This window comes from Pangasianodon hypophthalmus, chromosome 16 (assembly GCF_027358585.1).
Source record: "Pangasianodon hypophthalmus isolate fPanHyp1 chromosome 16, fPanHyp1.pri, whole genome shotgun sequence".
NCBI classification, from domain to species: domain Eukaryota; kingdom Metazoa; phylum Chordata; class Actinopteri; order Siluriformes; family Pangasiidae; genus Pangasianodon; species Pangasianodon hypophthalmus.
In genome coordinates this window covers 16,730,263-16,745,312 of record NC_069725.1, presented here as the reverse complement: position 1 = coordinate 16,745,312, position 15,050 = coordinate 16,730,263, and the positions used below count along the sequence as shown (strand labels likewise).

Sequence of the window (15,050 nt, the reverse complement as noted above, 5' to 3'; positions counted from 1 at the left end):
AGTTACTATATCTGCCGAACAAAGTTATGAAATAGATGAATTTTGGTAAGGTTGTTGTAGCTAGCTAACTTGGCTGTCTAAAGGCTGTGCAACAAGCTACATTAGTTATTATGACGGCTGAATGGTCAAGTAATGGTAGTCATCTCAATCTTCTAATGAGAAAATGTCACGATTGTAGAATAGATTAACTCTTTTCAGCTTTTTCAATGTATCAGTTTATTTATTGGATTATTATCAGTCTGTTAATCATCATCTCATTCATCTCATCTCACTCTTCATTCTATCTCATGTTTTTCAATCATCTTTTGTCCAATTTGGCACCTTATTCAGAGAAGTATGCCGATTAGGTTGGTGTAAGTATTATGGTAATTGTCTCATAATAATCTTAATATGCTATTATGTTGTGATGTAGTTCAGATGTACTTCTATGGTTTTTTTTGGCTGCTGTCCCTGCTTTTAAGCCCTGGGCAGTCGTGGCCTAATGGTTAGAGAGACGGACTTGTAACCCGAAGGTCGTGGGTCTGAGTCTCAGGTCCGGCAGGGATTGTAGGTGGGGGGAGTGAATGACTGGTGATCTCTTCCACCCTCAATACCACAAGTTAGACCCTTGAGCAAGGTACCGAACCCCCAACTGCTCCCCAGGCACTGCAGCAAAAAAAAAAAAAAAAAAAAAGGCTGGGTGTGTGTTCATGGGGGGTGTGTGTGTTTGTGCACTTGGATGGGTTAAATGCAAAGCACAAATTCCAAGTAGGGTTGCCATACTTGGCCACACGTCACTTCACTTTTATTCTAGCCTGACATCCAGGACGCTGAGGATCCCCAGGAACCCTGAACCTACCTATATCAGTGTTTCTTTATATAGAATTTTTTTTTTGCTTCTTATTGTGAATGGGAAAATAATTAAATGCACTTTACTGGACCATTGTAGTTTGACAATTTTATTGTTTGTTCCATAGTTTACTTAAACTTCACTCACCATCGTACTGTAAACTATGATTTTCTGACACTGTTTATGTTACCAGTTAAATTACCGGGACCAGAATTGTCCCTGTTGTTTTTTACTTCATAGATATTATCATTGGTTATTTTAATGATACATACCTGCCAAATGAAAAAATGTCCCTGGATTTCATTTCAGAAATCTGGTCAACTTAACTTTTGTTCAACTGTTTTCAATACAGCAGGTGTCTTTACTGTCACCAGCAAGGTGCTCACAGAAGAGCTAATATCATCAACCAGAGTTTACAGGTTTCAGCACAATTTCCAGTCTATCTACATGCAAAGACCTGCAAAAGACATGCAAAAGGCATGCAAAAGACCATCCCTAAAAATTCAGGCATCGGAAAAGACCCATTTTTCTTCTTTTTTTCTGGGCCTCTGCATGGGAAACATGGTCACAGTGGTTTGTGTACATTTCTGGTGTGATATGTCACTCTATATCATTACTATATCATTCTCTGTGCTGACCGTTTGTTCGTCTTCTGTTTTGTTCTAATAAACATGTTTAGAGTTCGTACACTGTGATGAAACACGTCAACCGCCACTTCTGTTCTCTGCTAACGCCTGTGTCTGACACCTTTGTTTCTGCAGATATTGCATATAGATAACTCAGAATACTACACCTTTTTTTGTATAAATACTCCCTATCTGCCTCAGTAAACTATGAAGAGCTTTGCAACTCAAACACTGACTTTGTGTGTTTCTTTGACATTCTCTTCCCCGGCCAGTACAGAGATTGTGGCAGCAGAACGAACACAGACTTCTTCCTGATTCTAAGTGAAGCCAGGAAAATCTATCATGATGTATGGAAATTATCCACTCTATAACTCTCCTTTCCCTATCCCAATCTGTCCCAATCACGTATTTGTAGGAGAAGAAGCAAAAGAATTGTGTTAATTTGATTTCAATATACCCAACTTCCTGTTTGGCAAATCAAAAAATTCTTTACATCACTATACTTTATAGGTAATCAATAGAAAGACTCAGAATTGGAAATTCAGCACTTCAAAAGTTATGAGCCATTTTACTAATTTGTGAGTTATAGTGCCCCCTAGGGGAGAGTCAAACAAAACTTTTTGGAGTTTGTTAGGACAATTCATTTACTCACCTACAAAGTTTGTTCTGAATAAGACACATCATTACTGAGATTTGCCCTCACATCCTGTTTGACTTCACTGTTAAACGTGTGCATTATGGACTAGTTGTCCAGCATAGCAAAAGGTTTGAAAAAATTCAAATGGTGGAAAATCCAATGTGGCAGAAATTAACATGCTGTCCCAACATGACCCAAAGAATCAGAGGAAAGTGGAATCGTGTTTCTATGACACTGCGTTGCAGAGTTATTATTATAAACATATGTCCAAACATAGAAAAAAATCTCTCAATGTTTACTGGACAATGCACTCTTCGCTTGTCCTGCCCAGATGCAGGGATTCTCCATATGATGATAGGGAGAGCTCTCAAAGGGGCGAAACCTTACAGCCAACAGCCAGTCACTGAAATGGTAATAAACGATTGATACGTCAAACAAACATATCGGCACCAGTCAGAATCGTTTGGCGCTGCAGCTGTGGTTAGTTGAGTAGCCTAATACAAAACAGTTTTACACGCTAGTATATCTTATTTTATCTCTGCTTTCACTTAAGAAATTTGTTGTTTATAAATCTAGTTAGCGAGTTGTCACTACCTTCTTCAGCTAGCAGCGTAGCTGCTTTTTGGCATGAAATGGCAGAAACTGCTAATGTTGGCCTTTTTTCCCCGAAAAGTTTCTACTTATGAGGAGAGATCAGGTCCTTTCAGCTCTCGTTATTCTTTCGGCTGCTCCCCTTAGGGGTCACCACAGCAGCTCACTGGTCCGCTGTGGTCTGCTAATTTGACACACAACCCTCCCCAATTTTATCTGGGCTTGGGACCGGCACTGGGAATGCACTGTCTTGTACCACCCCAGTGGCTGGGGTCAGTTAATAAAAAACTTTTTGACAAGGACAACTTTGTCATTGTTGGACTTTGGGTCATTAAAAATTTTTATATTATCATGTCTAATTGGTTTTGGTGAGATATGACATGAAAATATATGCCTTTCAAATTCTTGTGCATATTTTTTACTGTTCAACAACCCACTAAATGCAAGACAGTGGATAAGTGGCAGGAAAAACTAGCAATTTTCCATTTACCTTTCAGAGGTGTTTGCACACAGTAAATAGTTTGTTTTATTTATCACCATAAAAATATCATAAATCCAAAACAAATTCTGGTTAAATGTAATACAGTCACAATTAACAAAATGTATGAGTTCTAAATCACACATATCCACCATTTCTCTGGAATTTGTGCTTTCAATTTTCAGTTTCAAAGTTTATGCAAAATTTCTATATAGGAACTTTTTAATAATAGCAAATACCAGTTCCTTTAAAACAGCTTTCACAGCAACAGACAAGTAGTTACGCAATACATGTGCATTTACATCAACATTTTTTTTTTGTAGGTCAGCATCATGTCATGCTGAGAGACAGAGAAAGTGGTCTACTGACAGAAAACACTGCAATCCACACTTCATTCAATGACCATAAGCTATACTTTGTTAACAGTTTAGGTAAGAAATACAAAATGTGTTTATCTAGTAAATTTTTTAAATAAAATTTTTATTCAGTATGCTGTTAATGGTAAATATAACATGAAAATTGTTTGAAATTGGACAAATGTGTGTCTACGTGAGAGGAAACTTACCTTCAACTTTTCTGTCTGACCCTTTCCTAAGAATACCAGGCCTATAATTAAGATATGTATTGTGGCTGGGTTCTCTTAAACCATCCAGATTCAGTGTGTCTATCTCTGTTTCTATTATTTAATGCTCTTTTACTGTAAGACGTTCCATCTTCTTTGCTACTTCCTCGGATGCGACCTCTGGCTTTTTTTCTGGGCTGGGGCTAGGAGTGTTTGGATATTCCCGTGTTCCAAAAATGGTGCTACCAACACGGATGTTAGTGGAGCCTACCTCAATCTGAAAGAAGAAATACAATGCACAGACATGGCTGTGTTAAATGTGGATGGCTGTGTTAAATGTGGATGATGTGGATTACATCAGAGTTTCAGTTTACATGTCTGTCTTGAATTCAGAATCACTTTGAAAGAACAGAATTTAGGTAATGAGTTTAAAAAAACAAATCAAATGAGGGAGAAATCTAAAAACTCACCGCATGTTCAAAGTCTGTGGACATGCCCATACTGAGTTCAACCTGTTCCAGTGGAAGATTCAGACTCTCACAAACCTCTTGACGGCGCTTTAGCAGAATCTACACACAGAGTCATTTTTAAACTGAAGGATTTTTTTTTTTTTTTGTAAACACAGCTTCTTTTCTTTTAACATTGTTACAAACAGGTTAACTCCTAACTAATATATGTATATATACACTCACTGTCCACTTTATTAGGAACACTTGTAACCTGCACATTCCTGCATTTATCTAATCAGGCAACCATGTGGCAGCAACACAATGCAAAAAAAAAATCATGCAGATACAAGGTCAAGAGCTTCAGCCTCAACTGTCCCTCACTCAATGGGTTTTTTCTTACCATTCTGTGTAAACTCTAGACATTGTTGTGTTTGAAATGCCCAGGAGATCAGTAATTTATGAAACATCAAACCAGCCCATCTGGCACCAATATCCACGCCACAATCAAAGTCACAGAAATCACACTTTTTCTTCATTCTGATGTTTGATGTGAACATTAACTGTATCTGCATGGTTTTTCCATTACACTGCTGCCACATGATTGGCTGATTAGATAACTGCATGAATGTGCAGGTGTACAGGCATTCCTAATACAGTGGACAGTGAGTGTATGTATGCCTTTGTATATGTTTGTGTTTTTGTGTCAAGTATATTGTCATGGAAAGCGGTTTTGTACTCTTTATAATCTGAAATTGGCCCATAATTTCAAATTATAAAGATTACACAATACACAAGGACTTTTATGCGGATACCTGCTGAGAACTCTAGGACTTTGAGAAGAGAAAATAAAAGTGCAACTAGGAAGTTGGACAAGGGGGAGAGCGAAGCTAGATACAGGTGAATGGTGGCTTTGTTGGAGAGATAAGTGGTGGGTTTTGTTTGTACTACTGGTGGCATGTGGATTTATGAATGAAACCAAATGCAGTAGATGACTTGCGCTGTATGTGGTGAATGGCAATGAAGAAAGCTGACGACTGCAACGGTTTGATCTCTCTGCATCCTGCAAAGTGAACAGAAACTGCTAAATTGCAAGGTTGTCATTATAACTTTCCTTAGGGATCGCGGCGTTGGACCTCCAACCACGTTGGAGTTTTTAAAGGATCCCTCCTCCACTCTTTCTTCCCACACACAAAGTTTTCCATTTACGTACACCACATGAACTTTGTGTTTCTTTTAGTTTTGCTATCATATTGTTTGTCCTTCGCACATCATTATTGCTTCATTTGAGTTTGTTTGTTGCTGTGGTGGCTTTGGGGCTGCGGTTGCCGGGAGCAGTTTTGCACTCAGGTCTCCATCAGTGGACAGTGGATAGTTTCAACAAACCAGACTTCATGTGAAAACTGCAATGAATTTACTGGTTGCACAATTGCACTATTTGTCCATGTAGTACACAGTTATAAAAAAAAAAAATTTATTTTATAATTGCAATATCTGTTATCACCCAGATGAGGATGTGTTCCCTTTTGTGTCTGGTTCCTCTCAAGATTTCGTCTCAGGGTGTTTTTCCTTGCCACCATCACCTTTATTTTGATTTAATTTAATTTGAATGTATTTATTTCTGTAAAGCTTCTTTGTGTCAATGTCTACTGTTAAAAGCACTATAGTAATAAAATTGAATTGAATTCAATATATTTGTACATATATATATTTCATGTAATTCTTTAACACAGTTTGAGTATTCCATCCACTCTTGTGACTATCTGACACATTGTATACACAAACCTGACCTTAATATATATTACAAGTTGCATACAAACACACAGAAGCAACATGGCATCACAGCAAGAGGAACCTGTGATCTCTGCTGAGCCACCTGTGGATGATTGTCATCTTACTAAGAGGGCTCATAGCTCCGCTGTAAATGAAGTATCAAGTCAGTTGAGGGAAGTGTAGGAGGAAGAGACACTAGAAAGCCCAAATCTCTTAGTGGTGGTGCAAGAAAGATTAGAGACACTTGAAGAAAAACAGAAATGTGCCTTGGATAGCACGCTATCCAGGGAAAAAGAATTGGCGACCCACACTGAAGTCTTAAGAGATGAGGCTGCATATCATTTTAATAAACTGAGTTTATTAAATTGAAAGGAAGGAAGCACTTGCAGCCACCTGACCTGGTGGCCAACTGCTCATTCAGCTCCCACTGCAGCATCCTCAGAAAATGTGGTCTCCCTTGCTAATAGAAGTTTGTCCCAGACTTCACCATCCATTTGGTGAGTCTTGATTTTGTGGAGCGCTGTGAAATCTTTCTCTCTGGCCTCTAACATGAGCTATTGGGTACCCTCAACACAGTCCTTCAAGGGCTAGCACATGGCTGGTAGGTAGACACAATAAACAACTGGGCAGAATTTAAATATGACTTCTTGGAAGCATTTCTATCCACTGACTATCAGATTGAGATTGAGGAGCATCTTTCTGCATGTGTTCAATGCATCAGAGATTTTGTGTGCAATTACAGATTACGCTGTTTAAAATGGTGTTCTGACATGCCAGCAGAGGAGGTTGTATGCCACAGTCTTAATATGTGCAACCCACGTTTGGCTAGCAGCCTTAGAAGAGTTGTCAACACAGTGGAACAACTAGTAAAAGTTGTCACTTTAGTGAAGACAGGCCACGTCCAAACAGTACTGGAACAAGATCCAGAAAAGTGGGCAAGCTGCTGCAATATCAAAAAAGCCTGCAAAGGAAAATCAAGAAAGGGTTAAAATGGCTTATGTGGTGTCTGCTGAAACCTCACCAATGCTATTTGTGATTGCCACTGCAGTCCGGGGGACTCAGATGGAGGATGTAGTAGACACTGGCTGCACTACACTTACAAGTAAAAAGTTGTGGAAACAGATTTCCAGGGAACATGACCAGTTACAGAAATGCTACACCAAAACATTTGTAACTGTCAATGGTCAAGAGTAGGGCACTTGGAAAGGTTTTACAGCTGTATAAATTACACAACATTCAGTGTGCACTTGAACCATACATTCTGGAGACTGAGAGTTTTTATCTACCACTGCTCTTGGGATTGGATTTTCTGTGCCAGCCAGCAAAAGCTCAACGCTTGTCATGGTGAATACATAATGCCAAATTGAAAATTCGTTTCTTAAAGTTTCTTAAATTTCCCTTCTTCATCCTTTGCACCTGATAATTTGCCTCTGTATATGGCTCAGGAATTCTTGCTGTATAACCAACAAAATACAAAGCACTCCCCTAACCAGAGATTATTAGGCCATTGCTGGTTAGGAGAAGGGCCTACCACATATCATACAGGAGCACATTCAACAAATAGTAATGGACTAGATCATTGAGCCTTCCTCATCAGCTTGGGCTTCACCGGGTGTGTTGGTCCCCAAGGCAGATGGCTCCTGGAGATTCTCAGTAGATTACAAGGGCCTGAACGCAAAGACACATCATGATGTGTATCCAATAACCTGGTCCATGAAATCCTTGAGTATATGAATGGAGCTGCATATTTTAGTACTTTGGATTTATGGAGTGGATAGTGGCAGGCTGAGATGGGTGAAGACAGTAAGAAAAAGACAGCAGTGACTACACACATGGGACTTTTCCAGTTCCGGGTCATGCTCTTTGGTTTGAGGAATGCTGACAGCACCTTCCAGTGATTAATGGACCACGTATTTGGGGGACCTGAAAGGCAAAGTGTGTTTCCCCCATATTGATGACTATATTGATAACATATTCAAGGTCACAGTCATCTAAAGGACCTGGTGCTTAGGAAATTGTATGAAGCCAACCTAACCTTGAACCATTTTTTTTTCCAGACACAATTTTCTGGACAACATAGAAAAGAGTGAAAGGAGTGGGAAAGGAGTGGCTATTGACTGGAAAAAAAAAAGTTGCAGCTATTTCTGACTTTCCTGTCCCTACTGACATTAAGAGCCTTCATATGTTCTTAGGCATGGTCCGTTGGTATCATAAGTTTATCCCAAGGCTGGCAGATATAGCCTCTCCATTGAATCACCTAAAGAAAAAGGAGTTGGAGGGAGTATTCTACTGCTGAAAAAGAAAGTTTGGCAGTGGTTTGGCCCATAAAGAAACAGCGTCACTATCTGGAAGGAGTTATTTTTGATGTCTTCACTGACCATAATGCATTTACCTGCCCAAAGGCTACTTCAAGATTTGCTGGATATTAAAACTGCAAGCATTCACCTTCCAAGTCCACTACAAAAAAGTGTATTGCAATGTTGTGCCAGATGCTTTGTCACGAGGCCATCAATCCATGGGGGTCACTGCTGTTGCAGTTGCTGGTAAGCAATGGACTGAGCTACCACCCTCCCTCTAAAGGATGACAGAATGATAGCCTAGTGTGGGGGGGCGTTAAGGGAGTCAAGCCCACAGCCTAGAAAAGGACAAGTCCATTACACAGAACTGCAAGATGCATTGTACAGGTACACACCATCAAAATATGGTGAGTATAACCTCCAAGTTGTAGACCCTGAAACACTGGTCCCATCCTTTCTAGCATATTTTCATGACAGTTCATTCAGGGGCCATTTAGGCCAAATGAAAATGCTGAAAAAGATCATGGAGGTAGCCTGGTGGCCATCTGTGAGAACGGATGTGTGGAACCATGTTCGTCAGAGTCTAACCTGCCAACAATAGTGGGTGGCACTCTGGTTATGTAATTTCCTTTCTAAGCATATAAGACATGGCAGCTTTTAATGGAAGTATGGTCTCGCCACATGGAACTTTATCACACTATAAAGAAGAAGAACATAATGATGAGTCTTAGACATAAAAAAATGGGATGCAGCATTTCTCCAAGAGACTCATTTGTCCCCAGAGGAATCAGAAAAACTATTCTATATACTATATAGGAGGCTGGGATAGACAGGTCTTCTGCAATGTTGGGTCAAGTAAGGGCAAACGGGTTATAACACTTGTAAATAAACATCTACAATTCAAATGTGTCAACTAGATTAAAGATCACAGGGAAAGAATTTGTATTATTCGTGCTGAAATGCAGGGGAAAAATTATTCTGGTTAATATTTATGCACCCAAAGGAGATGAGCTCTCCAAAGGAGATTTTTTTTTTTTTTTTTTTTTTTTTGCAGAATTGAAAGGTCAAATACAAGCATTTGGGATTCATGATATTCTTGGGGGGATTTCAATTTGGTAATGTTCTCAACCCTTGACCGAAGTAGTGCAAAATAATATCAAGTAAACTGCAAAGACAACACTAACGTTACTATGGATGTGTAAAGTACTGGGCCTTATTGGCATTTGGTGTGGGATTATACTTTTTTCAGCAGCAGTAGATTTTTTCTTAATAACCAAGACACTTATTCCCTCCATTTCCATGTGCTACACTGGCAACATTTAAATTTCGGATCACGCCTGGGTGGGTTTGGAACTAATCCCATGTAATGTAAGGATATGTTCAGACAGGTAGCAGTACAACTCATCACTTTTTTCAAGATTCTACATTCAGAGAGACAGTTAAGACACAATTTTTATGTTGAGACAAACATGAGTTCAGTGTGTTCTTGCTAGATATTAAAAACAGAGAGAAGCAGCAGGTCTTATCCCTGCAGTTAGGTCCCCAGATGGGTATATGCTCACTGCCTCGGCAGACATTAAATCAATTCAAATCAAATTCTATTGGTCACACACACAACCATACAGAGTGCAGTGAAATGCTTTTTATGACTGGCCAGTGACATAAAACAGAATTTACATAAAAACAGAAAAAGAAAAATACAAAAATATAAATATAAAGATATAAAAGATAGATGGCAAATAATATATGAATTGTATGTGGTATAAGCAGTTGTATGCACAATACAATGCTGTGCAACATCGAGCTGAGGTACTTGCAATGAAAAAGCTAACAAAATAATAAATATTTTTTTGACAGGAATGTTGGGTGTGTGGATGTTGTGCAAAGAAATCTAAGGTATGTATTTGTATGTGTATGTATAAATAGTCCTAGGTGTTGTCATGGTTAAGGGCACAAATGGCCTGTGGGAAGAAGCTCTTCCTCATTCTCGCTGTGTTGGCCTTCAGAGAGTGGAAGCACTTCCCTGACTGTAACAGAGAAAAGAATCCATTGTTAGGATGGCTGAGGTTCATTATCTTCCTGGCCTTGGTCCAGCACCGCTTGCTGTAGATAGACTGCAGGTCAGGTTGTTGCTGACGTGAACCGAGGTTGTTCTTCTGGCACCAGTTCTCCAGGCTTTTAATCTCCTCCAGGTAGGCCTTCTTATCATTATTAGAGAATAGACTCATCACAACAGTGTTGTCAGCAAAATTTACAATTGTGGTAGAGTTGGAAGTGACCATGCAGTCATAAGTGTACAATGAGTACAGCAGGGGGCTCAGGACACAACCCTGGGGTGCTCCAGTGATGAAGGTGAAGGAGGGAGAGACATGTCGGCTCACCCATACTGCTTGCGGTCTGCCTGTCAGGAATTTGGAGATCCACTGACAAAGTGGCTAAGTCCCACGTCCTCCAACTTGGTGGTGAGTTTGGAAGGGATTAGTGTGTTAAATTTTAACATAATTTCCCTTCCTGATGTCCAGACAAGTCAGGGCTATGTGTACTAGGTGTACTAGATGTTTGATGGCGTCATCTGTTGAGCAATTGGGACAGACGCAAACTCTAATGGGTCCAGGGTGTCAGGATGAGGACAGGGTTACTGGGCAAAAGTCATTGAGGCGGGTGTGCTGGGGTTTCTTTGGTACTAGTGATAATGAAACAATAATAAAACACGTGGGAATTAATGACTGTGCCAGGGAGAGGTTGAATTTGTCAGCGATCACTGGTGCTAGCTGGTCAGCACAGTTCTAAGGGCCCGATCTGAAATGCAATCTGGTCCTGCTACCTTCCTGGTGTCCACTCTTCTGAATGCCTTCCTCACATCATGCTCTGAGATAATGAAAGTGTTACCTGCTCTGACATATTCCACATGCATACTGCCATTAGCACTGTTGGCACTGTGAGCACTGCTAGTGCTGTTAGCACCTCTAGCGCTGTTAGTTGCAGCCTCGAAGCGAGTGTGAAAAGCATTCAGTTCATCTACCAGGGACTTGTCCACGTTCTCCATTCTGGAGGATGGCGTTATAATCTGTTGTCGTTCTCAGTTCCTGCCACAGGCTCCTAGAGACACCCTGTTGGAACTGTGATTCTAGTTTCCTCCCAAAGAGCCACTTCGCCTCCTTCACCTCTCTGCACACATTGTAGGATGCAGCCTTGTACTCGTTTCCAGTGGCCCCATGTTATAGGCAGCGCTGCGGACTTCAGAACTTTGTGGATGGATTTCTCCACCCATGACTTCTGGATGGGAAATGGTCTGAAGGTGATTTTGTGGACTGTATCATCCACCAGCTTCCTGATAAATCCCACATTTGCTTCCGTAAACTCATTGATATCACTGGAGCTATGCCTGAAATGTCCCAGTCTGCGTCATTTAGAGCATCCTGCAAAACGGCCACCGATTGGTCTGTCCAGCATGCAACCTCCTTCTGAACCGGAGCTTCCTGTTTCAGCCTTTGTATCTAGGCATATGGAAGACTGTGGCATAGTCCAACTTCCCAAATGGTGGATGAGACTGTGCCTTGTAGACTCTTTGTATGGAGTGTAGTAACGGTTCAGAATCCTTTTGCTCCTGGTGGGGCAGGTGATGTGTTGGTGGAAATTTGGCGCTGCGCATTTATGGTCGGCACTGATACAGTCCCCCACCACAATAACTGCAGTGTCTTGGTGATGAGTCTGGTGTTGAGTGAGAGCCTAATGTAGTTCACATAAGGCAGTGTCCATGTCTGCCTGAGGTGGAATATAAACAGCACTGACTATGACCGAGGTCGGGGCTCAGAGACAGTCTCAGTGTTTAAGTCTAGGCTGAAAACATATTTGTTTAGTCAAGCCTTTTGTGAATAGTTTTCTTAGGTACAGGGGCAGGTCTGGAGGGTTTCACAGGCATAGAGTGTTGTGGTGAACTGGGATGTTTGGATCCTGTCGCCCCCCACTCTCACACGTTCACTCAGGTTTGTCGACAGTGGAGTCTGCCATATGTCCCAGGGTGCCCTCATTGTCTGTGTTAGCTTCTGGCTCTCCCTTTTAGTTATGCTGTCATAGCTAGTCTTGCTGGAGTCCCTGCTTGCACTCTGCATGCAAAGTACATCGTGCTTAACCATTAGAGGACAAAAGCTCACCTAACAATCTCTTCCTTTCTCTCCCTCTCTCTCTCTCCCTCACTCTCTGTCGAGCTACACATGCTACACGTGTGAGATGCCAGTGATGCCAGTGATCCTGACCCCTTCTGCTCCTCCTCACTGCCTGACCCATCCTGATGCCCTACTTCTGATTGGAGTTCTCAGCGGTTGAGTTCGCTCGCTGCTGCTGGGGGTGGCCCCATATGGATTGCCTGAAGGACTGTTTGGATTGCTGGGGATGGCGCCACCTGGGGGCTGTGGAGATGGCATGGGGATCACATATGGGGAGCTATACTGTAATGGCTTGGGACTGCGATTGCTGTAGTGGCTTTGGGGCTGCAGTTGCCACGAGCACCTTCGTACTCAGGACTCCATCAGTGGACAGTGGATAGATTTTAACCAGCTGGACTTCTTGCAAAAACAGTGATGAATTTACTGGTTGCACAATTGCACTATTTGTCCATATAGTACACAATAATAGAAGGGATTTTTTTATAATTGCACTATCCGTTGCACCCAGATGAGGATGGGTTCCCTTTTGAGCCTGTGAAGAGCTGTGCTGAAAAGGAAAAGAGGCATGCAAAAAAATAATATTGTGTTTAAAGAATACTACAGGGATCTGTACAATTCAACCCTGACCTCCACCGACAAAGAAATACATATGTATTTGATGTCATTAGAGTTCCCAAATTACCCAAATTATCCGTAGAACAAAATAACTAACCCCTCCTTTGCTCAATATGTATTTGAATGGATAGCAGATAGATTACTCATGCGTACTGATCAGGTTGGCTTTATTCTGGGCTGCAGTTCAATGGATAATATTAGGCATTTTATTAATATTATGTGCTCAGTTGCTGATATTCAATGTCCAATAGCTGCTATTTCACTAGTTGCTGATAAAGCAGTTGACAGGGTGAAGTGAAAATACCAATTAAACTCTTTTTACCAGCTGCTTTCCAGGTGTTGATCTTAGAGAAGGATCTCTTCACACTGGCTGGAGAAATACACAGAACCTGGTCATCAAGAGAAGGTGGAGTCTTTCGTGCAGGCATGGTGTTGTGTGCTTCAAAACATGCAAAGAAATTATTGAGTTCATTTAGCAGAGAGATGTCATTATCGCAGGTCTGTGGTGGGGGTTTGTACTCAGTGATGGTTTGGATTCCCTGCCACAGGCTCCTTGTGTCTCTGCTGTCTTTAAAGTTGGGGTTGGCCCTAGCTGTTCTCAGGTCGTCATCATCGCCGGCCCTAAAGGCAGCATTTCGTGCCTTCAGCAGGTTATGGACCTCTCCTGTCAGCCATGGCTTCTGATTTGCATGGGTGGTGATGGTCCTGGTTACAGTTACATCATCAATGCATTGGGTGATGTAGGCAGTGACTGTCTCAGTATATTCCTGAATGTCAGTGTGCTGGTTGTAGGTGGCTGCCTGTTTAAACAGGTCCCAGTCTGTGGTGGCAAAACAGCCTTGACGTGATGACGAGGCACCTTCTGGCCATACACAAACCTGTCTTTGAGCTGGTTTGGTGACTTTCACCCTTGGTCTGTATGCTGGCATTAGCATAACAGTAGTGTGGTCAGAAAGGCCTGACTTTGTATGCTCCTCTGTAGATTGTGTAAACCATGTCTAAAATATTGTTTCCCCATGTTGGAAAATCAATGTGCTGATATAATTTTGGTAGCACTGATCTAGGGTCTGCGTGGTTAAAATCTCCAGGATGAGAAATCCATCCAGGTGTGTTGTCTGTTGCTCACTGATGGCATGGTACAGTGTGCTGAGTGCCTCATTCCTATCGTTGTTGTTAGGGCTGGGTGGAATGTAAACAGCGACCAGCAAAATCACTGTGAACTCCCTCAGAATGTAAAAAGGTCAGCACTTGACGATTATAAACCCCACAAGGGGAGAGCAGTGTCTGCAGACTACCACAGTATCACAACACCAAGCATCATTGATGTAAACACAGACCCCGCCACCGCGGGACTTACCGCTCTCAGCCGCTCGGTCTGCTCGGTAGAATGTTAGCTGATCCAGCTGAATGGCAGAGTCAGGAATATTGTCGTTGAGCCACGTTTCCATAAATATAAGGACACAACAATCTTTGACAGTTCGTTGAGCAGTTCTCAGTAGCCGTATGTGGTCCATTTTATTGTCGAGAGTACGTTGCGAGCGTAGTTTGGCGAGCAGGATGGTTGGAATAGCCGGCTTGTGTGGGCTAGCCGCTAGCCTAACTCGGATGCCTGCGGCGTCTCCTCAGCGGAGACAGTGCAGAAGTCAAGGTCGGTAGGCCGGCGGAGTAATCCCAAGCTCTGAAGCTCTGCAGTGTGTGTGGAATTTAACTCGCAAATAAAAGTTCTGTTTATATCTAACAGAAACGACCGATCATAAATGTGCCTAGAGACAGACAAACACGACGAACACTTACTGAAACACAATGACTTACACAAAGGTAAACATGTAAACACCATATTTTTGGGACTGAGAAGAGCCGCTGCGTCTGCACGTGCCGCCGCATTCAAAATGAATTAACCAGCAGCTAAACACAGAGTCACGATACTCTACCACAAAACCCCAACTGTGTCCTGACTAATCTAAGGCTACGTTTACACGACAACGATGTAGTCAAAAACTGAAAAGTTTTTCTCTTGTGTTTTCAAAAAG

At 41.7% G+C, this 15,050-nt stretch overlaps 1 protein-coding gene across 2 annotated transcripts in view; it reads right to left on the bottom strand.

Moving 5' to 3' along the window:
- Nucleotides 1-3,191: 3,191 nt before the first annotated feature.
- Nucleotides 3,192-15,050, bottom strand: part of plpbp (pyridoxal phosphate binding protein) — a 30,853-nt gene continuing 18,994 nt past the window's right edge. For both annotated transcript variants that reach the window (XM_026920784.3, XM_026920785.3), the window contains exons 7-8: nucleotides 4,194-4,292; nucleotides 3,192-4,000 (exon numbers count right to left, since the gene is read on the bottom strand). In XM_026920784.3, the coding sequence (XP_026776585.1) occupies nucleotides 3,845-4,000; nucleotides 4,194-4,292 (255 nt within the window). In that variant the 3' untranslated portion in view covers nucleotides 3,192-3,844. The remainder of the gene's footprint in view (nucleotides 4,001-4,193; nucleotides 4,293-15,050) is intronic.